We start from the raw sequence: 25,143 nt of genomic DNA on the forward strand, positions 1-25,143 counted from the left end.
AGAGGACTCAGAAAGAAGATGATCTTCATGGAAGCAGCTTTCCGGACTCAGGCCACAAGTCACCTGGCAGTCACATGTCTTCCCCCAAACCCTCAATATCTTAAGGCTGTGGGTCAAATAAATCAGATACCACTGTCTCTTTTCACAGATCCTTGAAAGAGAGAGCAAGAAGTCCCTACAGTGAGCCCCAAGATAGCTGCAAATACTCTTAAGCATGCTTGGTATCCTCAGTACTTTCAGCCCCAAGACCTTCTCCGATTAGTACCCATGGCTCATGGAAGTCCTGTGTGGCAGTTACATTGACAAGTCCACAGAGCACATGGGCATGGAGATAGTCAATGGGCACTGAGAGATAAAGGACAGGAGTAAGCACTCCTCTAAATTACTGCTGATATGCAATACTACATCAGTAGTGCCACCATCAATGCCCTATTTGGTATCGGAGCAATTGATATAAACAAGCTCTCCATTTCTTCCCTCCTCCCCCCCACCACCAAGTATTGCCAACTGGATTAAGTTGGTTGGTACTTCTGGACTTCTGACACTGTAGGGATATCCATGTTTGGACATACCTTAGTCTCTTCAGGGCTGGAAGCTCTGGATCGAGTCTTCAGCCAGCACATGAGTTTTCCCTGTTGCCCTGTCACGTTGTCCTGCTCTTCAGTCAGTTCTTGCATAGCAAACCTGATGAAATGGCATCACAGAACTCCCAGGCTCCTTTACAGCAACCAGTAACAGGGTCCTTGATGGCTTCACTTCTACCATCTTGATATGGCAACTCTTGGGCACCATTGCTGACTTCTGTGCCACGAGAAGAGGAAGTTTAGTCTTCAGACTCAGCACAGACTCCCCCCCCCCCCCCAATATCCTGATGCAGAAGAAAAAAATATTTTTTTGAGGCATAAACCATCTGGTTTGCAAACTTCCTTGTCCGAACCATCTGCACTGAAACACATATTTTGACATGTTGAACGAAGCATCAATAGACTTTCCCCCAACTGCTACAGCTGACAACCGCAATACAGCCATTTGGCCTCTGGTCATCAGCATTCCAAAGTACCTAGAGACGTGAAACTTTGGATCCGTGGGTCTTGGATATCATTCACAATGAGTACTCTATCCATTTTACTTCCTTGCCCCCTGTACAAAAACCTTCCTCATCCTACTTCAGGGACCTTTCTCATAAGAGTTTACTATGTTAAGAGGTAGGTAGTCTCCTCCAGCTAGGAGCCATAGAACTACTACCTATACATTTGAGGCAAATGATTCTACACTTGTTTCCCAGTACCTACGAAGAAGGGAGGTTGGAGACCTAGATCTCAGAGCACCCAGCAAGTTTCTGTGCTTGAAAATGCAAGATAGTTACTAGGGATGTGAATGAGTAACTGCTTAACCAGTTACCCAGTAAATATTACCCATAATTGGTGGTGTTTAGTGGGTAGTGGGCAACTGTTACCTGGGGATGGCCAGGTCATCTAATCCATTCTCCTGTGCTGAGGAGAATACCAAATATACTTAGATCAGCCCTGACAGTAGCCTGTCTAACTTGTACTTGGAAGCCTCCAATGATGGAAATTCCTCAGTGTCCCTTGGGAGGCTATTCTAATGCTTAACTGCACTTAATCATGTTATCAAGTTTTTTCTAATATATAACCTTAATCTACCTTGCTCTAGATTTAAGCCTTACTCCTGGCCCTACCTTCAGTGGACATGAAGACCTGTGCAAAACTCCTATTAATAAACTCGAGGATTGTGTTGGCCTTTTTCATAATTGCATAACATTTTCAGCTCATACTTAATTTTCTGATGTACTGTAACCTCCAGATATGCAGTTCTACTTCCCATTTTGTTTAGTTATTTCCCCTTTTGTAACTGCATTTTAACTTTTTTCTTTCCAAACTGTAATATTTTTGCACTTGCCTTCATTGAATTTCATCCTGTGCATTTCACACCAATTCTCCAATTTGTTAGTTATTTTGAATTCTAATCATGTTCTTCAAAGTTCTTGTCACCCCATCCAGCTGGGTGTCATCTGCAAATTTTATAAATGAACTCTTCATTCCATTGCCCAAGTTATTTATGAAATAGTATGGAACTCAGTACATACCCCCGCAGAACTCCATTTAATATGTTATCCCAGTATGACAGTGAGCCATTGATAATTACTTTGAGTATAGTTTTGCAACCTGTTGTACACCCTCTTTGTAGTAATTTCATCTTAAATCACATTTCTCTAGTTTGCTTTTGAGTGTCCAAAGCTGTAATAAAGACAAATGATGATAAATCATATTTATGGCTTCCCCTCTATCCTCTTTGCCAGCAGTCCTGTCAGAGAAGGAAGTGAGGTTGGTTTGACATGATTTGCTCTTGATAAATTCATGCTGTCCCTTCTTGGTAACTCTGTTCTCCTCTAAGTGTTTACAGATTAACTGTTCAATATTAGTTGTGACATCTTTACAGATACCAAAGTGTAGTTCCCCAAATCCTTTTGTTTTCCTTTGTAAAGATAGGGTTAGCTTCTTTGACCCTTTCTGTGACCAAGATAACTAATAATTGTGATTATAAATGCACTAGCCTTATGTATGGGAAAGGAGTCCATTTCACTAGAAGAAACCCACTTGGAACAGTCTGTGAATAAGGAAACAGCTGTTTCTAATATGCCAGCAAAATTTGATTACATGAATCTTAAAGAATGACATTATAACTAGGAAGATGGGAAATTTCAAGTATCACTCTCGCTGTTTATCAGTTTTACTATTAGAAAAATTTAACCCTCCCTTATTCTATTCTTTCCCTATACTCCCAACCAACTAACAACTCTACAATTAAACCTTAGTAAATTTTGAGGTGCTGGTCTGTAGGAACAGATATGCAAATTTCTGGATGGGGGGGGTGATGCTTAGAAGGTGAGGCCTGGGCTATAAAGAACAAAAGAGCCAGGAGAGAAGAGCCCCAGCACCAAATGTGGTGTGGAGGACAGCAATAGCTTATTGGCCATCAGAGAGAGCCTGGTACTAAAAGGGTTTTTTTTGTTTGTTTGTTTTTTAAAGCCATGGTGGAATACTAGCATATGCATAAAGTATTTACCAAAATGATTTTTAACCTTATGTTACTTTTCCGTTGCACTACACAAAATTATGGTAAATGGCAGAGTCTACTATATTTTGACACTGGAAAACTTTCAAGAAAACATTGTAAAATACCATAGACTGTTGTGATGGTGTGTTTGGAACAGCAAATTTGTCAATTGTTTTATAAGGTGTATTTTGACACTGCATGTGAACAAGTAACTGGTTACCTCATAAGCATCACCTTAATGACAATGGGTAATGGTTAACTGTGGCAGATGTGGTGGGGTTCTCCTTTCTACCCAACATGAGCCTGCTGATTCCCAGCTCGCATGGGCTTGGGTGCCGGCAGCCACTTCCTGTGGTGTGGAGGCTGCTACAGCCCGGCTGTGGTGGGCAGGGGTCCACTTCAGCTGAGCGGGCTGGAACAGTCTCCCCACCTTTTTCCATTTAATCAGTTAACTGGTTAAACTAATTAAACTATATATTACATCCCTAGTTTTGACTTGAAATGGGTGTTCATACACGCATGTGCTACACATTTTTTGGATATTTTGGATTATGTTACATAAGAATTTGGATCTAAGTAACGCCTTATGTTCCGATTCTATGCATAGATTGAATTAATAGACCGAGTGGATGACATCTATCGAAATACCTCTTGGGACAATGCAAACTTGAAAGGATACGGCATACAAATAGAGCAGGTATTCACTGAGTGCAAAAGACTGTGAATCTAATCTCATTAGAGCATGTTTTGGATGTTAGGATAAATTCTGATTTTTTTTTTAAATATATATAATACTTTTGGAGGGTGGGGTTTGGAATCAGAATAGAAATAAGAAAAACTTCTTAAATTGTTACTTCCAACACACATGTATACCTTTTAAAAACATTATCTTAGGGATTTTCATGGGCCAAGCCAAACTTAGCTATCTTTTATGAGAAACATCTGAAGGAGTAGATGTTGGGCTGAGACTTGGCACATTTGATCTGTGTTGGAAGACTTTTTTTAAATCTAGCCAAAAAAAAAAAGTGTGGCTTTTTCATAAATATACTGTTGTGCGAATATTATCACATACTCTAGTGTTATTTATCTGACAGAGCCCAAGAGTGTGCAAAGAGCTCCAGAATACAGATGATTTATTGTAGGTATTATAAAAGTGGGTTTTACAGAGAGCATTCCATGCTGTGTTGTGTACGCTGAAGCAGAGAATTTGTCACAAAGGATCATGACATCTGGCTCACTTTTTTGACCTGGTTAATGGTGGTCTTGCCTAATTTAGACAAATCTGATCTTAGAATGCTGTTTTAAGCATAACCCAGGTAGCTCGTCTAACCTGAGAGTATGGGAAGGCTGTTTTGACTTAATTCTCTATTTGCAAATCTCAGATGACTGTGCTGGATGCCTAATAATATAATGTGTGGAAATGGGCCACAGTTGGGAAGGCCAGTGCAATTGGGTAGTTGGCATCTTGTTGCCTTGTTGGCTCAGGGAAATGCAGTCTTAGACAACTACATTTGCCTAAAAATGGTAGAAGTGGGAGGTCTCTTCGTTTTCCCCCTTCCATGACTTTGTTGAAAATTACTTGCAACTTAAACAACTGTTGTAATCCTGTGACAAAAGATGAGGCAAAAATGCTGTCAAGTAGATTTTGTGGTGTTGCTGAAACCTTCATTCGGAATTCCTGGTATTTTTTGGATCTTATCTCCAGCATAAAATGCATTTTTTTACTCTGAAAAGTGACGGTAATGGCTCTCTAGAGCTCCTGTTGGTTGATGATTTCCATATCAAATACAGTTTACAATAGGACTGTGCAAAATACAGCCTGGTGGCCGGATTCTGCCCGCCAAGCCACCGGATCCATCCAACAGACCCTGTGTCGTCCGTGTCCCGCCCCCCTCCCCGCCAGGGACCCTCAGGCACACAGCTGCCCCAGTATAAAACACAGTCCCTGCTGCTCTCTGCTCTGCAGGGAGGGGGAAGCTTTGTGGGATCCCCTGGCCTCCAGACTAATCCTCAGCTCCTATGGGCCAGAAACAACCAGCCAATAAGAACTAATCTCAGCCAATTTCTCAGCTCCAATTGGCTGGAAACAGCCAGCCAATTGGAGCTGAGAGATTGGCCAGAGACTGGGGGAGTTCAAGCTTCTTCCCCCACCTGGAGTTGAAAGCCACTTGGAGGGAGTAGCCTGCATTTTCAAGCAAGTTGAGGCTGCAACAGACAGGGAGCCCAGCCTGCCTTGGGGGTGCTGCAGTCTGCTGGCCAGATGACACTTAGGTAAATTCCTCCTAGCCAGTGCTTGCCTCTGGCACCCCAACTCCTTCCCCCAGGTCACTATCCAAACCCTCTGCCCCAGGTCACAGCTCTCTCCTACACCCCTCCCCCAGGCCAGAACCCTTTCCTGCACACTCCCTCCCTGACCCAGGTTACTGTCTCCTCCTCCAGCCAAACACCCTTTCAGACCCCACACTATCTCCCAGTCCCTTACCCCATGCACCCTTCTGCATCCAACCTAGATCCTACACACCCTCCACAGAAAAGTGTGGCCCATGACTACTTACCAATATCTTGGTCCACTCCACCAAAAATTATTTCCCACCCCTGGAAGTAATTTACAAGCTATTTCTATCAGTCAGCTCTTAAAGTTCATCTCGGGAGCTGAGAATTAAGCTATGTTCTGTTCTTGTTGTCATCGCAAATAATAAAGGTTCTGATGGCCATTATTTACAGTTCAAAGCCATGGGCCTAACCAGTTCTGAAGCAGTAGTTACTGTAGCGGCTAATGCTACAGCGAACTAGCCACACTCAACCGGCCAAATACCCACATGTGGCTAGTGTGTTGGACACCATGGATATAAAGTCTACAAGCCCAGTGTTACTCCTGTTTACTATAACATAACTACACATATCATAGAATCATAGAATAATAGGACTGGAAGGGACCTCGAGAGGTCATCGAGTCCAGCCCCTCGCCCTCAAGGCAGGATCAAGCTCCGTCTACGCTATCCCTGACAGATGTCTATCCAACCTGTTCTTAAATATCTCCAGAGAGGGAGATTCCACCACCTCCCTTGGCAATTTATTCCAATATTTGACGACCCTGACAGTTAGGAATTTTTTCCTAATGTCCAATCTAAACCTCCCCTGCTGCACTTTAAGGCCATTACTCCTTGTCCTGTCCTCAGAAACCAAGAGGAACAAATTTTCGCCTTCCTCCTTGTGACACCCTTTTAGATATTTGAAAACCGCTATCATGTCCCCCCTTAATCTTCTTTTTTCCAAACTAAACAAGCCCAGTTCATGAAGCCTGGCTTCATAGGTCATGTTCCCTAGACCTTTAATCATTCTTGTCGCTCTTCTCTGTACCCTTTCCAATTTCTCCACATCTTTCTTGAAATGTGGTGCCCAGAACTGGACACAGTACTCCAGCTGAGGCCTAACTAGTGCAGAGTAGAGCGGCAGAATGACTTCACGAGTTTTGCTTACAACACACCTGTTGATACAACCTAGAATCATATTTGCTTTTTTTGCAACAGCATCACACTGTTGACTCATATTCAACTTGTGGTCCACTATGACCCCTAGATCCCTTTCCGCCATGCTCCTTCCTAGACAGTCGCTTCCCATCTTGTATGTATGGAACTGATTGTTCCTTCCTAAGTGGAGCACTTTGCATTTCTCTTTATTAAACCTCATCCTGTTTACCTCTGACCATTTCTCTAACTTGCTAAGGTCATTTTGAATTATGTCCCTATCCTCCAAAGAAGTTGCAACCCCACCCAGTTTGGTATCATCTGCAAACTTAATAAGCGTACTCTCTATCCCAATATCTACATCATTGATGAAGATATTGAACAGTACGGGTCCCAAAACAGACCCTTGAGGAACTCCACTTGTTATCCCTTTCCAGCAGGATTTAGAACCGTTAACAACAACTCTCTGACTATGGTTATCCAGCCAATTATGCACCCACCTTATCGTGGCCCTCTCTAAGTTATAATATGCCACACTGCGTGCTAACTACTTTAGTCAACAAAGACTAAACACGACACAATTGCTTTAAGACATAACACTTTTCAGTTTTCTTTTTGCACATCTAGATTTCTAAAAGATAGGAATCTTTGTAAATCTGTTGTTTTGGATAAATAAATTCAGAGGAGCAGTGGGAATTTGCTCTACTGAAATTTTTATGGTATTATGGAAACTTGTGATGTGCAACTAAACTTAATGTAAGGATGCTAATGTGTTTAGCTGAAATTGTATTTGTATAGGTCAAAATGTATGGTGTTATCTTAATTAAGAGGTCAAGAGTTCATCATTAGGAATATGAAAGTTTAAATGTAAGACTAAGATGGCATTTTAATTAGTTGCTAAGGCCATTGTTTAGGAGGGTGAAAATTTTTCCTTGGCTATAATATTTTTACTTTAAAATTTCTGCCTATTCAGCTTGTTGAATTGTTTACAGTTCCTTATTCTGATTATATTATACTCTTAAATATAGATTATTGTCCACAATGAATCAAGTCTTGTGAAAGCTGGGGAAAAACATTATAACATGGCCAAAAATCAGCCAAATGAAGAGAAGGATGCTTGGGAGGTGAAGTCTCTGCTGGAGGTAAAGCTGTGTTTCTCAAACAAAATGTTCCACCAAAGTCCCCCTGAGAACTGCTCATTTGCTATGAGAGATCAGTCTCTGATTGCAAATGAAATTGTTTTTCTTCCTCTTCACTATGTGTAGTTATCACAGGAATACAAAATTAGGATATTTCTACCCAGGCTCATGGCAAGAAGGCTTCATTATAAAAATAATAGAGTTATTAAGTACAAAACAAATATAAATGTTTATATGGTTATTGAGACAGGAAAGCAATCTCATAGTTAAAATACTAGCGTGAGACCTAGGAGGCCTGGTTTTAATTCCTGATTCTGCCAGACTCCCTGCATGTCCCGGTTCAAGATACTTGATCTGAGGCTTATTTTCTTGTCTGTAAAATTGGGCTAACAATTCTTTCCTACTTGACAATGAGGGAAAATTAATAATCTCTGAGTTGCTTAGATACTAATTTAATATGTGGCTGTATAGTTGAACTTGTCTTTCGTACACGTTGAAATTCTGTATAATATTTCATCTTCTAATTCCCATGCAGTTAAGCAAATTTTCCAAATGTCTTGGCCTTTTTTAATAGTATACAGGTTTTATTTGTGTGTTAGTAAAGTTAAAATGTGTTATATTTGGAGTGCTCCTGGAAAGTATTAGTCATCTCACAAAAGTATAAAAGCATGTCCCCTTCCCAGAAGAACACAAACTTTATTGATATGACATAACCGGAAAGGGGTTATAAATGTGAAAGAGGGGAGGCAGAACAGGGCTACCAGTAAGATTATGAAACTATTCAGTTGGGCATTGGTGATGCATTCAGATCATTCTTAAAACCTGCTTCTGCAATGATGCTTATGAGGTTCTTCTAGAGAAGAGAAAGAATAAACTGAAAACGCCAACCATCCAGAAGTGGATATACCTTGCTGAGGGTCCATGCTTTCTTATCCTAACCTTTATCCTTTCTCTCCCCACTCATCTGTCTGTTGCTCTCATTGATAGTGCCTGCCATTTCAATACAATTGTGCACTCCTTCCCCTACTTCAGGGGTGTCCAAACTTTTTTCAAAGAGGGCCAGATTTGATGAAGTGAACATGCGTGAGGGCCGACCATTTTGCCTGACATTCTTTGAACCATTAAAATTAAATGCAAATTAACTATTTTATGCAAAGTTTATTGCAAACAGCATACTTTTCATTTCGTCACATGGATGACAAATCTAAACAGGTGTTAAATCACTCTGCCTTTCATATCTGAAGGACAGATGAAAAAAAAAATCCAGGAAGCTGAAATATATGTCAGGAACATTGTAAAGTACATTACATATTATTGGTAATAAAGGTTGTCTGTCAACTTTTAAGTTAAAAAAATATGAACAGGAACATAACACCAAGTATATATGTTGTGTCCAAATATATTTATAACTGATTTAGACCAACTGACATTAACTGAGATTTTACAATGTATTCATCTCAATACATTTGGATTCATTGGGGGCCATAAAAGATAGATATTGCCAAATTACCTGTGGGGCCGTATTAAACTGGAACACGGGCCGCAATTGGCCCGCGGGCCGGACTTTGGACATGCCTGCCCTACTTGTTCTTCTGAAGTGACTGGCATATTTTGTGATGTCAGAAAAATGATTCATTAAATTAAATTGAAACACAAGTGAAAATGTGCACTGGGTCACCACGTGCATTGAACAGAGAAGCTAAGAAGAATGTTAGAGCATGGATTAATCTCTGCTCTTTTTCAGCAGCATGAGTGGGAGCAGCAAATTCCTATTGTCATTAAAGCCATTACGTAGTGAAATCTTGTAATGCTGGCTGTTAGCCAAGCATTTGCTGCTTTGAAAGATGGGCCTTCTAATGGCTTTTTCTTTCCTTGAAATGTTGACAAGTGAAAATTTTAACAGTATAGATTATACTGCAGGAGGTAATATTTAAAACAAGGCCAGACAAAGCACTAGAATATATGAACAGGCTATCCTGCTTTGATCTACGGATGGAGTAGAGTTCTTCATTTAGTGCAGGAGTGTCCAAACTTTTTTCAAAGAGGGCCAGATTTGATGAAGTGAATATGCGTGAGGGCCGACCATTTTGCCTGACATTCTTTGAACCATTAAAATTAAATGCAAATTAACTATTTTATGCAAAGTTTATTGCAAACGGCATACTTTTCATTTCGCCACATGGATGACAAATCTAAACAGGTGTTAAATCACTCTGCCTTTCATATCTGAAGGCCAGATGAAAAAAAAATCCAGGAAGCTGAAATATATGTCAGGAATATTGTAAAGTACATTACATATTATTGGTAATAAAGGTTGTCTGTCAACTTCTAAGTTCAAAAAATATGAACAGGAACATAACACCAAGTATACATGTTGTGTCCAAATATATTTATAACTGATTTAGACCAACTGACATTAACTGAGATTTTTACAATGTATTCATCTCAATACATATGGATTCGTTGGGGGGCCATAAAAGATAGATATTGCCAAATTACCTGGGGGGCCGTATTAAACCGGAACACGGGCCGCAATTGGCCCGCAGGCCGGACTTTGGACATGCCTGATTTAGTGTAATAGAAACTGGAGCTGGAAAATTTAATCTGGCTTGTTAAATGATTTTTTTCTTCTTTGAATTGTTGTCATACAAGTTAAAATATTTTTCTAACTCTTGTTTTTTCTTTTAGCAATTTAGCTTTGATATAGCTGAGAAAGCAGCTCATGTGTGCCTTGCACATCTCTTTACATACCAAGATTTTGATATGGGAACACTTGGACTAGCATATGTTGGATCTCCCAGGGCTAACACCCATGGTGGCATTTGTCCAAAGGGTAAGATTTCCACGCCTAGTTGTGGGTTGACTGACACTTTTTTGTGCTCCCTTCAGTCCTTCTGCAATTTTCACTAAAATGTATATCACTTAATATTCCCTAGTGACTGAATTGGGAATGGAATAGAAAGCTGCATCTTAAACTGCAGACAAAAAGTGGATTAGGATAAGGGTATAACCTTTAAGTTTCCTGAATTAATAAGTTGAGTGAAAGTCATTTTGGACCCTGTTGGAGCAGCTAATGTTCATGTGCTGAAGATAAAATACTTTCGCACTATGTCAAAAATTGCTTTGCTTCCATAGCACTCAGTAGTTCCTGCGCTCAGTTTGGAAAGAGGTGTGTGCTGCCAAATTTTGCAATGGAAGGGATCCATCCTATATCTCTTAAGTGCGTATATGGCCCTCATTACTTGTGTATCTGAGTGCCTCACCGTCTCTCCCATGCATTTATTTATATTCTGACTGAAGAGAGTCCTAACTACAAAAATTAGGGAAGGGGACTTATTTATAAGCCTGTGAGCACCATAATGTTGTAGTAATTTTGTTTAGAAGGTCCGTTCCCCCCCCCCCCGCCCTCCCCCGCAAAAAAAAAAAAAAAAGCCTGGGGAGAACCTTTAGTTTTTTAACAGGGTTTTCTCTTTAAAAAACAAACACATCTGTAGAAAGTGTAGTTATTTTTCTTGTGCTATATGAGGAATTTTACTTTCTTCTCTTTTATTCTTTATAGCTTATTATAGTCAAACTGTCAAAAAACACATCTATTTGAACAGTGGCTTAACCAGCACAAAGAACTATGGCAAAACTATCCTCACTAAGGTACTGTAAAGTGAATACGGGCATATGGGAACGTATTTGTTACACATGTACTTTTCTGTTAATCTTCATCACTATAACTTCAGGGAGATGACTGGCTCTTGGATGCCTGTCTGAAAAAAATTGTTTGCTCCCAGGCCAGGTCCTTACGAATAGGTATATGTGGCAAAGTGAGAAGAAAACATTCTGTGTCTGACTGTACTGACCTCTTCTATTGATAATTAAGACTCTAAGTCTCTAAAAATGAGAGCACAAAATTCATACCAAATATGTGCTTAAAACCACCCCCAAAATCAAAACAAATCTGAAGACAAATCTAGTAGGATGGAACAAAGTTGAACATTGCTGATTGTTGTAAGAGAAACTATGCAGCTCTGGTATTTTGTACTCCTACAGTATGCTTAGATTTGGCACGCTCCATGCACAAAACAGTTTTTACCTTCAGGGCTACATAGTGCAGGCATACAAGGAGACTTGAGTTGTATCCTTAATCCAAGTCCCCCGTCTTGTTTTTGATTTTCAGAAACTGGATAGATACACAATAGCTTCAAATTGTACTGGCATACAGGCTAATCATGCAAACAACTGAGTTTGGAATAACATGAAGGAGTAGGTAAAAACTGTAGGCCAAGTTCTATAAACAGCCTTACACCTAATGTACACTGGCTGGACTTTTTTCAGTCTTACATCTTTTGTTCTTCATTTGGTGTTAAATAATAAGAGGCTTGGATGTAGAATTTGTCAGATTTTCAAAGCATTAGGAGTTTGTTGGGGAATTGGAAAAAATTTTATAGTAGAGGTGCTGATGATAGAACTATGTGTGTGTTGTTTTTTTACAGTATAGCTTCACGCCAAAGTGTGGGGCAGCAACACCAACACTTCTAGTTTCAGTACCTCAGTATTATAATTTGTTTAGTAATTGCTGATATTTTGCATTTGAGTAAAAACTTTTGTTATGCTGACTTCAATGCTTTATAGTAAACACTTCAGTTTAAACCCTGATTTTAAAGGTATAATCGATAACAGAATTACTCTGGGTTGAAACTTGGCACAGAAGTTCTCAAGAAGAAAGAAACATCTCAGAGTTCAGAAAGGAAAGCAGTGATTGAACCTCTAAGTTAGAGGAGTACTATAATAGGGCTCTAGCTGTCATTTAGTCTTAGTGCATTAGCCTTTCACCTCTGAGTTCGAGTTCTGTCTTTGGTTACAGGTGAAATTGAGTTTGGCCTATTCCTAGTCTCCATCTCCAAACCATTGGATGGCTTGACACAGTTGTTTATGCTTATCAGTAAGGAGTTGGCACAGCAGGCTAGTACAGATCAGTTTGATGTGGAACATCTTGCACAATAGCTGTTCAGGCTGTCCTTTGCTTCCAAGAGCACTCAAAACTCACAAAGTTAGATACCATCAAGCATACATGTGATCTCTGAGGAGTGCTCAAGTCTTTCAGTCCATATATACTGGAATGCATTCGCACATGTGCCAGTGTTCCAGCTCCAGTTTGGCTTGACATTGTCCTATCCAAAGCTTCCTCTGTCTGTGGAGAGGCACAAGTTAAGGTTACTCTGCCAAACTTGTCTCTCCTATCCCCTTCCTAGTTACTGTTCCCTCCCTTGTTGCATGCTGGTCCAGCCCATCTTCACTGCACTTAGCTACTCTTTCTTTGTTGGTATTCTTTTTAAGTCTGAGTTTTTGACTTTCCCTATTGGTCAATGAAGGGAGGTCAAATGGGAGCACGGGCTGGGGGGAGGGGGTGTGTGTGTGTGTGGGGGGGGGGGGGTTTGTGGGTGTGTGTGTGTGAGGGAGGATTCCAGTAGCAGGTTTGTAATCTTGTGTGGAGTGAGTTTTGCCTTGTTTCTTTGCTTTTGGACATCCATCCTATATTATTTTTAGGCTTTTTTCTATCACCAGCATAGTAGAATGTGAGTTTTGGTAAGACTCTTAATGACTGCATTGATTCAATAAAAAAGGCAAATTGCCAGGGGAATTAAATGAAAATGTGACACATGTACAATCACTGTGGTATGAAGTTTCTTTAGAAAATAATGTTGCTAATCTTAGACTTAAGGGGCTTCACCGTGTCAAATGTTGAGCTCTTTTCTGCCCTTACAGCATCTGAACCCTATTCTAGCAGATGGCTTTCAAGTTTGATAATTTTATAGGTCCTGACTTCAGTTTAGCACTTATGTCTAATTGAAATACTTTTTTTTAAGTAAGTGTATCTTTAAAGATCTAGTGATTTGGAATTACTTAGACTCCTCCAACTGCATGTTGATAGTGACTTTAGATGTGTTTTCTTGGTATCAAACAAGGAAGCAGACTTGGTTACGACTCATGAACTGGGACACAACTTTGGAGCAGAGCATGATCCTGACAGTCTGCTGGAATGTGCCCCCACTGAGGATGAGGGAGGGAAATATGTTATGTATCCAATTGCTGTGAGTGGCGATCATGAAAACAATAAGGTAAATTTACTTTAACTTCTCTTCTGCTATGGCAATTAGCAAGGACTGACACAGAACCTTCCACCCCAAAAGCACAAGTCTGTATGGGTATGTCTACACTACAAAGTTAATTCGAACTAACGGACATTAGTTCGAATTAACTTTGATAGGCGCTACACTAGCGCTGCGCTAGTTCGAACTTAATTCGAACTAGGGGAGCGCTTAGTTCGAACTAGGTAAACCTCATTTTACGAGGACTAAGCCTAGTTCGAACTTACTAGTTCGAATTAAGGGGTGTGTAGCCCCTTAATTCGAACTAGTAGGCGGCTAGCCCTCCTCAGCTTTCCCTGGTGGCCACTCTGGCCAACACCAGGGAAACTCTATTGCACCCCCTCCCGGCCCCGGACCCCTTAAAGGGGCACGGCCTGGCTACGGTGCCCGTGCCAGGTGCAAGCCTGCCAGCACCCAGCTAGCAGACCCTGCACCTGGCACAGCTCGAGCCAGCCACCCGATGCCCCCCAGCCCTCTCCCTCTTCCCGGGATCAGGCTGGTGGCTCCCGGGAGCTTGCCTGGGACCGCAAGAGGCGGGCACCCGCCTGGTCTAGTGCGGACATTGTGGACCTCGTCCATGACCTCCGCACTAGGCACAGGAAAGTGGCCGTCTAGGGCAGGAGAGTTACCAGCCTGGCCACCCAGGGGCAGGTGTGCATGAAAGTCAAGGTGGTCCACTGAGACCCCCCGACCCTGAGCCCTTAGCTTACAGTGGCCGTACTGGGTCAGACCAAAGGTCCATCTAGCCCAGTAGCCTGTCTGCCGACAGCGGCCAACCCTAGGGACCCTGGAGGGGATGGACCAAAGACAGTGACTAAGCCATTTGTCTCGTGCCATCCCTCTCCAGCCTTCCACAAACTTTGGGCAGGGACACCACTCCTACCCCCTGGCTAATACCACTCCATGGACCCAAACTCCATCACTTTATCTCACTTCTCTTTAAACTCTGTTCTAGTTCTAGCCTTCACAGCCTCCTGCAGCAAGGAGTTCCACAGTTTGACTCTGCTTTGTGAAGAACAATTTTCTGTTATTAGTTTGAAGCCTGCTACCCATTCCTTTCCTTTGGTGTCCTCTAGTCCTTCTATTATGGGAACTAATGAAGAACTTTTCTGGATGCACCCTCTCCACCCCACTCGTGCTTTTATAGACCTCTATCATATCTCCCCTCCATCTCCTCTTTTCTAAGCTGAAAAGTCCCAGTCTCTTTAGCCTCTCTTCATATGGGACCTCTTTCAAACCCCTCATCATTGTAGTTGCCCTCCCCTCTGCCACCCTCTCTCTTCCCCTCTCCCACCTCCTTTTCCCAGTCTTCCCCAGTTTTGTTCAATAAAGAGAGATTCTGTTTTTGAACACAATTGTCCTTTATTTTGTACATCAGGAAGAGGGGCTAGAGAGGGATAAGTGGAAGGAGGTGAGGGAGGAATGGGGTACGAGCCCCCGATGGGGAGGACTGGGCTGGCTCTGTGGGCTTCTGGGGGTGGAAGCTCTCCTGCAGCCCCCCAATTGCAGCCTCTCCCCAGATGGCAGCCTGCGGCAAGTGCAGCCGGTCTGATGGCCGAGTGCTGTGATGTGCCCAGTGTGGGTACTCCGGGCAATCCAAGCCAGGACTGCTTTGCAAGCGGGGCACCCCTGAGAATTGTCTGTCCGGGGTGGGGGTCGGGTCCCTTTAAGCACAGCCCTCGGCTAGCCTGAGGCAGCATCTCCACGCTCTAAGTCCTCATCTGATGCCCTGCCGGCACTGCTTCTGGCCATCCTTAACCCCGGTTCAGGGTCCATTTAATGTGGACATGCTAGTTCGAATTAGCAAAACGCTAATTCGAACTAGTTTTTTAGTCTGGATGCGTTAGTTCGAATTAGCTTAGTTCGAATTAGCTTAGTTCGAATTAGCTTAGTTCGAATTAGCTTAGTTCGAATTAGCTTAGTTCGAATTAACTAATAGTGTAGACATACCCTATCTGTAGTGTAGACATACCCTATCTGCTTAGCTAAGGGGCACTCCTTTAACCGGTATCTCATAAGTTATTAATTGCTGGAGCAGCCACTAGTGGGAAACGTACTCATTAGCTATTATTATTTTTTCCATTGTTAAATAAGTTCCTCCCAAATGCCTGAGCTTATTCAAGCCATACTAGGGTGGTAATTTTGTAACAAACTGTGGCTGCCACACTTACTGTTATCGGCTTGGATCTGCAGCACCTAAACATGGGCTTCTAAATAGTCAAGTGTTGGTCAGTACCATTATGTTTCCGTCCAGAGGCTAGCTCAATCACTAAGTCAATAAACATGTCTCTCCGTTAACCTTTAAACGTCATAACACACTTGAGGATTTCGTATTCCTGTTGTACAGGTAGACAAACTGAGCTATTGAGTGAATGACTAGCCTAAGGTTACTAACAGCACCACAGAAGCTTATAATCAGGGTCAGAGAAGTCTATCTCCATTTTTGGCATCTTCACAACTATTTCTTGGGATGGTTTGCTCCACTGTACCCCCGGTGCTGGCAGAAGGGGTTGGATTTGACCTTGGAATCCCAAGAGTTGATCATGCAGGGCTTTGCTTATTTATAAGGCTCATACTGCAACAAAGCAGTTTTTCAGCCCAAGCTATGATTTTTCTGTTAAGTTTTTCAAAGGTACCACAACGGCATTATAAATGGAATAAATGTTTCTTAAAATATCAGAACTGGGAGTCTGTGTGATGGTGTCAGTCTTGAATATGTTCTGGTGAAAGGGAATGATGTATTTCTTCTCAGTTCTGCTCTTGCCACTCATGATTCCTCAGATGTTCTCAAGCTGCAGTAAACAATCCATCAGTAAGACCATTCAGAGTAAAGCCCAGGAATGTTTCAAAGAGCGCAACAACAAAGTGTGTGGGAACTCCAGAGTAGATGAAGGTGAGGAATGCGATCCTGGCCTTTTGCACAAGCATAATGATCCCTGCTGCTCAGCTGACTGTAAACTGAAACCAAATTCCAAGTGCAGGTAAGAGGTGCTAAAGCCACAGCTTTGAGAGGGAGGGGAAGGGAATGTGGGGCTTGGTCAAAAACTTGTTTGCAGTGCACCAGAATGCATTACTCGTGAACTTGGCTCCCATACTTTGTCTGTCTCTACAGGGCAAATGAGTTTCAGGAGGATTATGAACTCCAGGAGAGAGCTTTGGGGCATACTGCTGATAGGTAGCCTCAGTGTTAATTCATGCAGAACTGCACATCACTTCAGTGTAATGGTGAATTCCGTACAAAAAAAAGTGAATTGCATCATCCCAGAGTCAGAAGGTGCCAGTAGTAAGGTTCCCTGTGCAACCTAAACCCTGCCCCTTCTGCATATGAATTGCAAGGCAGTCTAAATACATGGTCACACATGCCCCAGTGTGCAAGCTGGACAATGACTATAGTAACTGAGCTCTGTCTTTACTGTCCAACCTACACACACAGTTCAGATCTGCTCCCATTTACACTGGAGCAATTGTGCTTTCGTCATTTTGGATGAGACATGAATGTTGAGTCCTTTACTAACACGGAGTTCATTTGTAACTTTACTTATCAATATGAATTTTTAATATTTGTATTATGGTAGTACCTATAGTGCCTTGGAAGGGGCTCTTTTTGTTACATGCTGAACACAGAATTGTTCTTGTGCTAGAGAACATAGTCCCAACTAGACAAGACTGACAAATGGAGGGAAGGTAAACAGCACCAGAGGGATGTAAAAAGACTTGACCAGGGTCACTCTGGCTCAGCAGCAAATGCAAGAAAAGAACCCATATGTGCTAAGTTTATCCAGTGCTTTGTTGAGGGACCCATGCTGCCTCTCTCTATGTAGTATTGTATGTGTGCTTATATAACCCTTTCAGAAAATGAAGGGCCACACCGGATCAAAGGTCTGTCTAGCCCAATATTACAACTTCCGACAACAGTCAATGTCAGGTGCCCCATAGGGAATGAACAGAAGAGGCGCAATCAAGTGATCTATCCCTGAAACTCATTCCCAGCTCTTGCAAACTATTGATGGACCTATCTTCCATGAATGTATTTATCTAGGTTTTTTTAATCCTATTGTATATGATAGGCATAGCTCCAAGAGGAGATATACAGGTGTTCATATGGATTTGTTATGCTCTAATGTTCACAATCATGTATTTCTTGAGTAGTTTCCTATTCCTCCTTTCCCTCCGCTCTTCTTGCAGTGATCGGAACAGCCCTTGTTGTAAAGGTTGCCAGTTTGAAAGTGCTCAGAAGAAGTGCCAGGAAGCCATAAATGCTACCTGCAAAGGAGAGTCCTATTGCACTGGTATGCTATTGTTACATTTCTATTACGTGTGCCACTGAATGTTACAAGCTTAAGGTGCTGTTTTACTAGCTTTTGGTGCCTTTTATACAATTCGTATTTACTTCTAGAGTTCAGTTAAGCACCAAGAAACTGTCCTACAAACGAGTTGTTTAGTTGTTGTCCAATTGTTCTGCTTTCTGCAGCTTCTAGGGACTTGGAAAATGGTGTTCTTGTCTTAAATTGGAAAAAAAAAGTGCATCGTGTGGCATGCAGTGTGCTTGTGAACCTTGGTGTGGTGGAGTAACTTGGTTTTTACCTTGCTTTCTCATTTGCTGCTCACTTCCCTATTCTGTCTCATCCAGCATCTGAGAACAATTCTTCCTGAGGATGAGAAATCAGACCAGCCTCCTGGCTGAAGGCTGGCTAATCCTGAGATTTTTGTGTGTGCGTTTTGTCTAATCTAGGAATTATTGCAGCATCTGAAAGCTCTGAGCCACAGTGTTTTCATTCCCCTTCCTCTTCCCCCTTATAGTCCCCTTCCTTTTAGACAGCTGCCAATGTACTGCTGCTCCTCAAGGTGCTTGGCGGCAGGCCATTAAGGGTGACCAGAGTCTTGCTTCAAGAATGGGCTATTGTGAGTTGCTGTATAATGAGTCTCCTCTCCAGAACAGAGAGAATGATCTGTGCCTTTACCAAATGTGCATACTAGTGCAGCCATCCCTTCTAAATGCCATTGTTTATAGGGAACAGCAGTGAATGCCCACCCCCTGGGAATGCGCCAGATGACACAGTCTGTGTGGATTTGGGCAAGTGTAAAGATGGAGAATGTGTTCCATTCTGCATGAGGGAGAAGAGCCTGCAATCATGTGCATGCAACGGTGAGTATAATAAGATCACCAACTTTCCTGATTGACATGACTGTTCAAGGCCCCACTGATCATAGAAAGCACTGCTCTCATTTTGGTTACAGGTCATCAGTGTGTGTATGAGTCCTTGGATCCTAGATCAGTTTCAGAGAGACCAACATGACATCTCAGAAATTCCAGGCTGAAGTTCTTTCAGCCCTTGCTTTCATTTCCTGTTTGTGGCAGGACTGAGGAAATTGCTCTATCTGGGGAGGATCCCTCACAGCAGCAAAGAGCCAGGGTTATAAATGAAGCTTATACGCTGGGATGCTCTGGGAAGTAGAGATGTCTACACTTCTGTTGGCCCCAGCAAGGCAGGTTGGGGAAAGAAAATCTGACAGGAAGTTGGGACATGCTTCTCAAACTGCACTGAGAACAGAATTGGCAGCACAGCCTCCAGCTGAGGGCCGTAGCATAGGCTATATACCAATTGCTGATGCAGAAAGGGCTCTTCAGGGAAGTAACTAAAAGTGTGTCTCTGCAGTAAATGACCCTTTGGCCCAGCTGTTGTGGGGCTATAAAATTTCAAGTATAGATATTCAGGGTGAGGCTGGAGTTGGGGCTCAGGGATCCTGTGAAGGGGGCACTGTTTCAAATCCTGGGATCCAGCCTGCCCGTCTGTCTGGCTACAAAACTATTTTTAACCTTGCAACTGAAGCCTTGCGAACCCCAGTCAGCTGAGCTGAACTCTGAGACTGGGTGCTGTGGGTTTTTGCTGCTGTAGAGACACACTCAATGGGACCTTAAAGGTCCTTAATGTGATGTAGCAGTTAGAAACTAGAAGGAAAGGTAACCAGCCAGCTGTACTCAGGCCATCACATGCCACTCTTTTAGACAGAGGGGCTAGTGACAGGAGGGAGGGAGTGTTTGGAGGGCATGAAAGGCAAGTTTGATCATCATACTAACGAAAAGAATTCCATCTTTGTGTTTGTGATACATGCTTAGAAAGGCACACACTTTATACAATGCCAACGCAAAGATCAAAGAATTACTCTAGTTCAGATCCTTGCATCTCTTCCCCCTTTATTCAGATCCCTGCTCAGAATTTTGGCAAGGCTATTAGGAAGCTTTTAAAATGTCATTTGCACATGGGTATGTGCCAGGGCTCAGACGCCTTTGAAACCTTTCACCTGCCCTTCGTATCTGAAGACTGCTGTGCTTTAACTTTGAGAGCTGAACAGGAAAAGGCTAGAGCTCTTTGTCTTTCCCCCTACTTTGCTGCATGGAGCATCTTGGCAAACTCCAGGCTCTGGGTACTGAAGCAGCTCAAGAAGCTTCTTTGTGTGACTAGAGACATCGCAGTCCTCCATTCCATACATCATCTGCTGGGAAGGGGCCTGGTGAGCATGGGGACTGGGAAGGAATATCCCCCATGCTCAATAACTCTGTTATGGATTGAAAATAAGCATAAGAGCCAGCAGAAAACAGTTTGTTGCTTTTATTTTAGAAACTGACAATTCCTGTAAGGTCTGCTGCCGGGACGAGCGTGGCAAGTGCAGTCCATACGTAGATGCTAACCAGCAGTTCCTGTATTTACGGAAAGGAAAGCCGTGCACTGTGGGATTCTGTGACATGAATGTAAGTGTTCCTAGTACCCAGATCCCCAAGCATTCTATTACGGAAGAATACATTTTCTAGCTTAAAACACAAGGAGCATTCCTCTTGATATAACTTAGGATTTTTTTGCTTGTTCATTTATCAGAATAGCCCTAGACTGGACCTGCTGCTGAACAGCCCTTCTGTCACTGAAACTAAATCTGATTTTTTCAGGGGAAATGGAGGTGAAAGTGCCTTTTACATTGCATCTTGAATCTCCATAAATGTGCTTTGTTGGACATTTTCCTGTGCATTGCTCTTATCTAATAGTGCTGCTTACAGTGTATCTCTGCCAGCAGCCAGGCCAGATCTTTCCCTAAGCATTGCATGTTTTGGGATTGATTTTGCAGTAGTTGTGCAAAATCCCCAGAGACATCAGTGAAAGCAATCCCTGTACAAGGGGTTTCTGCATTCTTAGGCCTTTCATACAGTAGGGCCATAGGTGATGGGTATAACTGGAGTTTTGAGAGAGAGAGAGAGAGAGAGAGATTTTTAATCCAAGCTCATTTTAATGACCCTTGTATTTCAAGAGCAGAACTTCTCTATCAGTGGAGCTAAGACAAGATTCACTATGTGTATGATTGGAATATAAAGAAAATAACACATTGGGAGTGCTGTTTGTATATGGGATCAGGGTTGATAACACAGAAAAGCTATGGAAAGTGAAGAAACCAACACAGACATCCAGGAGTAATGGTTAGCAGTAATATACAACAGAAGGGCCCTGAGAATCCCATTTAAAGTAGGGAAGCAGTGGTTGAACGTCTGGAGAACTCTTGTTTGGTTGTTTTTTTTAATGTTTTAAAACTATTTTTTGCTTAGGCTCCTGACCTGGAAAGATGGTTAATGCCCTTACTTCTCAAGGGCAGTAGGTGTGCTGGGAGCTCAGCACCTTCCTTGATCAGATCCCAATTTTTTAAAAAGTGTTTCACAAAGATGCCTTACTTTTCCCTTAAAGACCAACAACATATATATATTTCATTCCCATTTAAGGATGGCAGTGGCTGGATGCTTCAGTGGCATGGATTGATGAAGTATAAACAGACAAGCAAATGATGAAAACTTCTCCGTGTGTCACCCCCTATTTCCTCTCTGCAACTACAGAATAGCCCAAGACCTAATCTATTGTTGAGCAATGAATCATAGAATACTGGGACCTTGAGAGTGTCAGTCCCCGTAATACACGAGGTTCGAAGGGATGCCGGAAAGGATGAGACCACAACTGGGGGTTTTAAAAAGCACAAACTGATTTTATTTTGATGACGCCAGACAATCATCAGAACAAAAATTAAACAGATTGCCAGACAACACACAACAATTCCCTGAGGCTTTTCTAAATCACAATAATTCCCAATAACTGCCCAGGGGTTAGGAACAGTTGAATTAACACTGGTATTGTTCATAGGGCTGATTATTTACACAACAAGGAAACAGTAAAAAACCTAAACCACAACTATTTATAAACTAACCTAGTAACTTTTTAGCCACTGTCACTTGACAAGCAATAAGGACAACTAAAAAATCAATTAGGATAGGGATGATGGCGGGGGGGGGGGGGGGGGGTTATACCAGTTCTGGAGACAGCAGGAACACAAGTACCGGTCACATGCTCATAAACTATCTCCACTCGGGTCGACCAACTCGGAGTACGCTCAGTAAGACTCGAGAGCGGGGGGTGCAAGGCGCCTGGGTGATCAGGCCAGGCGTTCACTCGATACGAATCCCCAGTGAGAGAGGGGCTGCCTGCCTGTTTTATTACCTGTGAACTTATCACCCCATAGGTTGGATTTTGCTGCAGTGGGTGGAGTAGCAGGCCTGAGCACAAGTCAGCCCATTGGCTGATCTTTCACTGCAATGGGTGGAGCGAGCAGGGGAAGATTATTAATTTACATGCCCTTATATGGAAAACACTCCACCTCACAGACAGAGCCCCCTATACCAGCCTTAGAGGTATTACAGGCTATGGTTCCCTGCGACGGGCAGCCATTTCTGATGTTCTGTCTCGGACAGAGAGGTCATCGAGTCCAGTCCCCTGCCCTCATGGCAGGACCTAGTACTGTCTAGCTAGACCATCCCTGATAGACATTTATCTAACCTACTCTTAAATATCTCCACAGATGGAGATTCCACAACCTCCCTGGGTAATTTATTCCAGGAACTTTTTCCTAACATCCAGCCTAAACCTCCCTTGATGCAGTTTAAGCCCATTGCTGCTTGTTCTACCCTCAGAGGCCAAGATGAACAAGTTTTCTCCCTCCTCCTTATGACACCCTTTTAGATACAGGCAGTCCCCGAGTTACGCGGATCCGACTTATGTTGGATCCGCAGTTACGAACGGGGCTTTTCTCGCCCCAGAGGACGGGAGCGGCGGGATGCCCAGATGAGCCGCGGTCCCACCGCCCCCGTCCTCCGGGGCGAGAAAAGCTGCTCCCCGTCTCCCTGGTCTGCTGGTCAGACCAGGGAGACGGGGAGCAAAGCCGCGGAGGACGCCCGCAGCGGGACAGCCGCAGCGTGCCTGGGCTGTCCTGCTGCGGGCGTCCTCCGCGGCTTCGCTCCGCGTCTCCCTGGTCTGCTGGGGGAGGGGGGGACGCAGCTAGTGCCCCCTCCCCCCCAGCAGACCAGGCTTTTCTGCCCACGATGCCTGGGGTAGAGCAGCTGGGGCGCTGCTGGGTTGCTCCAGTAGTGCTGAGGAGCGGCGCTACTGGAGCAACCCAGCAGCATCCCAGCTGCGCTGCCCCAGGCGTCCCCAAGTCAGACGCTGCTGAAACTGACCAGCGGCTGACTACAGGAAGCCTGAGGCAGAGTTGCTCTGCCCCCGGCTTCCTGGAATCAGCCGCTGATCAGTTTCAGCAGCAGCTGACTTGGGGACACCTGGGGTTCTTAAGTTGAATCTGTATGTAAGTCTGAACTGGCATCCAGATTCAGCTGCTGTTGAAACTGATCAGTTTCAGCAGCGGCTGAATCTGGACGCCAGTTCCGACTTACATACAGATTCAACTTAAGAACAAACCTACAGTCCCTATCTTGTACGTAACCCGGGGACTGCCTGTACATGAAAACTGCTATCATGTCACTCCTCAATCTTCTCTCTTCTAAACTAAACAAACCCAGTTCTTTCAGTCTTCCTTCATAAGTCATGTTCTCTAGACCTTTACTCATTCTTGTTGCTCTTCTCTGGACCTTCTCCAATTTCTCCACATCTTTCTTGAAATGTGGTGCCCAGAACTGGACACAGTACTCCAGCTGAGGCCTAACCAGCGCAGAGTAGAGCGGAAGAATGACTTCTCGTGTCTTGCTCACAGCACACCTGTTAATGCATCCCGGAATCATGTTTGCTTTTTTTGCAACAGCATCACACTGTTGACTCATATTTAGCTTGTGGTCCACTATAACCCCTAGATCCCTTTCTGCCGTACTCCTTCCTAGACAGTCGCTTCCCATTTTGTGTGTGTGAAACTGATTGTTCCTTCCTAAGTGGAGCACTTTGCATTTGTCTTTATTGAACTTCATCCTGTTGACCTCAGACCATTTCTCCAATTTGTCCAGATCATTTTGAATTATGATCCTACAGAGCAGTCGCAAACCCTCCCAGCTTGGTATCATCTCCAAACTTAATAAGCATACTTTCTATGCTAATGTCTAAATCGTTGATGAAGATATTGGAGATCCGGTCCCAAAACAGACCCCTGCGGAATCCCACTTGTTATACCTTTCCAGCAGGATTGAGAACCATTAATAACTACTCTCTGAGTACAGTTATCCAACCAGTTATACACCCACCTTATAGTAGCCCCATCTAAGTTGTATTTGCCTAGTGTATTGATAAGAATATCATGCAAGACCATATTAAACGCCTTACTAAAGTCTAGGTATACCACATTCACTGCTTCTCCCTTATCCACAAGACTCGTTATCCTATCAAAGAAAGCTATCAGATGGGTTTGACATGATTTGTTCTTTACAAATCCATGCTGGCTGTTCCCTATCACCTTACCACCTTCCAAGTGTTTGCAGATGATTTCCTTAATTACTTGCTCCATTATCTTCCCTGGCACAGAAGTTAAACTAACTGGTCTGTAGTTTCCTGGGTTGTTCTTGTTTCCCTTTTTATAGATGGGTACTATATTTGCCCTTTTCCCGTTTTCTGGAATCTCTCCTATCTCCCATGATTTTCCAAAGATGATAGCTAGAAGCTCAGATACCTCCTCTATCAGCTCCTTGAATATTCTAGGATGCATTTCATCAGGCCCTGGTAACTTGCAAGCATCTAACTTTACTAAGTGATTTTTAACTTGTTCTTTTTTTTTAAAATCTTCTAATCCTACCCCCTTCCCACTAGCATTCACTATGGTAGGCATTCCTTCATCGGACTTCTTGGTGAAGACCGGAACAAATAAGTCATTATGCATCTCTGCCATTCCAAGTTTCCTATTACTGTTACTCCCTCCTCACTGACCAGTGGGCCTACCCTGTCCTTGGTCTTCCTCTTGCTTCCAATGTATTTATAAAAAGTCTTGTTTCCCGTTATTCCTGTAGCTAGTTTGAGCTCA

At 43.0% G+C, this 25,143-nt stretch overlaps 1 protein-coding gene across 1 annotated transcript in view; it reads left to right on the top strand.

Annotated features, from left to right (window-relative positions):
• The window catches only part of ADAM17 (ADAM metallopeptidase domain 17), a 70,934-nt gene that overhangs the window by 33,315 nt on the left and 12,476 nt on the right, over positions 1 to 25,143 (top strand). Inside the window, exons 7-15 of the mRNA XM_075923516.2 lie at positions 3,686 to 3,775; positions 7,574 to 7,687; positions 10,373 to 10,517; positions 11,244 to 11,332; positions 13,642 to 13,794; positions 16,606 to 16,805; positions 18,010 to 18,113; positions 18,836 to 18,970; positions 20,445 to 20,575. Of these exons, the coding sequence (XP_075779631.2) occupies positions 3,686 to 3,775; positions 7,574 to 7,687; positions 10,373 to 10,517; positions 11,244 to 11,332; positions 13,642 to 13,794; positions 16,606 to 16,805; positions 18,010 to 18,113; positions 18,836 to 18,970; positions 20,445 to 20,575 (1,161 nt within the window). The remainder of the gene's footprint in view (positions 1 to 3,685; positions 3,776 to 7,573; positions 7,688 to 10,372; positions 10,518 to 11,243; positions 11,333 to 13,641; positions 13,795 to 16,605; positions 16,806 to 18,009; positions 18,114 to 18,835; positions 18,971 to 20,444; positions 20,576 to 25,143) is intronic.

This window comes from Pelodiscus sinensis, chromosome 3 (assembly GCF_052426305.1).
Source record: "Pelodiscus sinensis isolate ZL-2025 chromosome 3, ASM5242630v1, whole genome shotgun sequence".
Taxonomy (NCBI): domain Eukaryota; kingdom Metazoa; phylum Chordata; order Testudines; family Trionychidae; genus Pelodiscus; species Pelodiscus sinensis.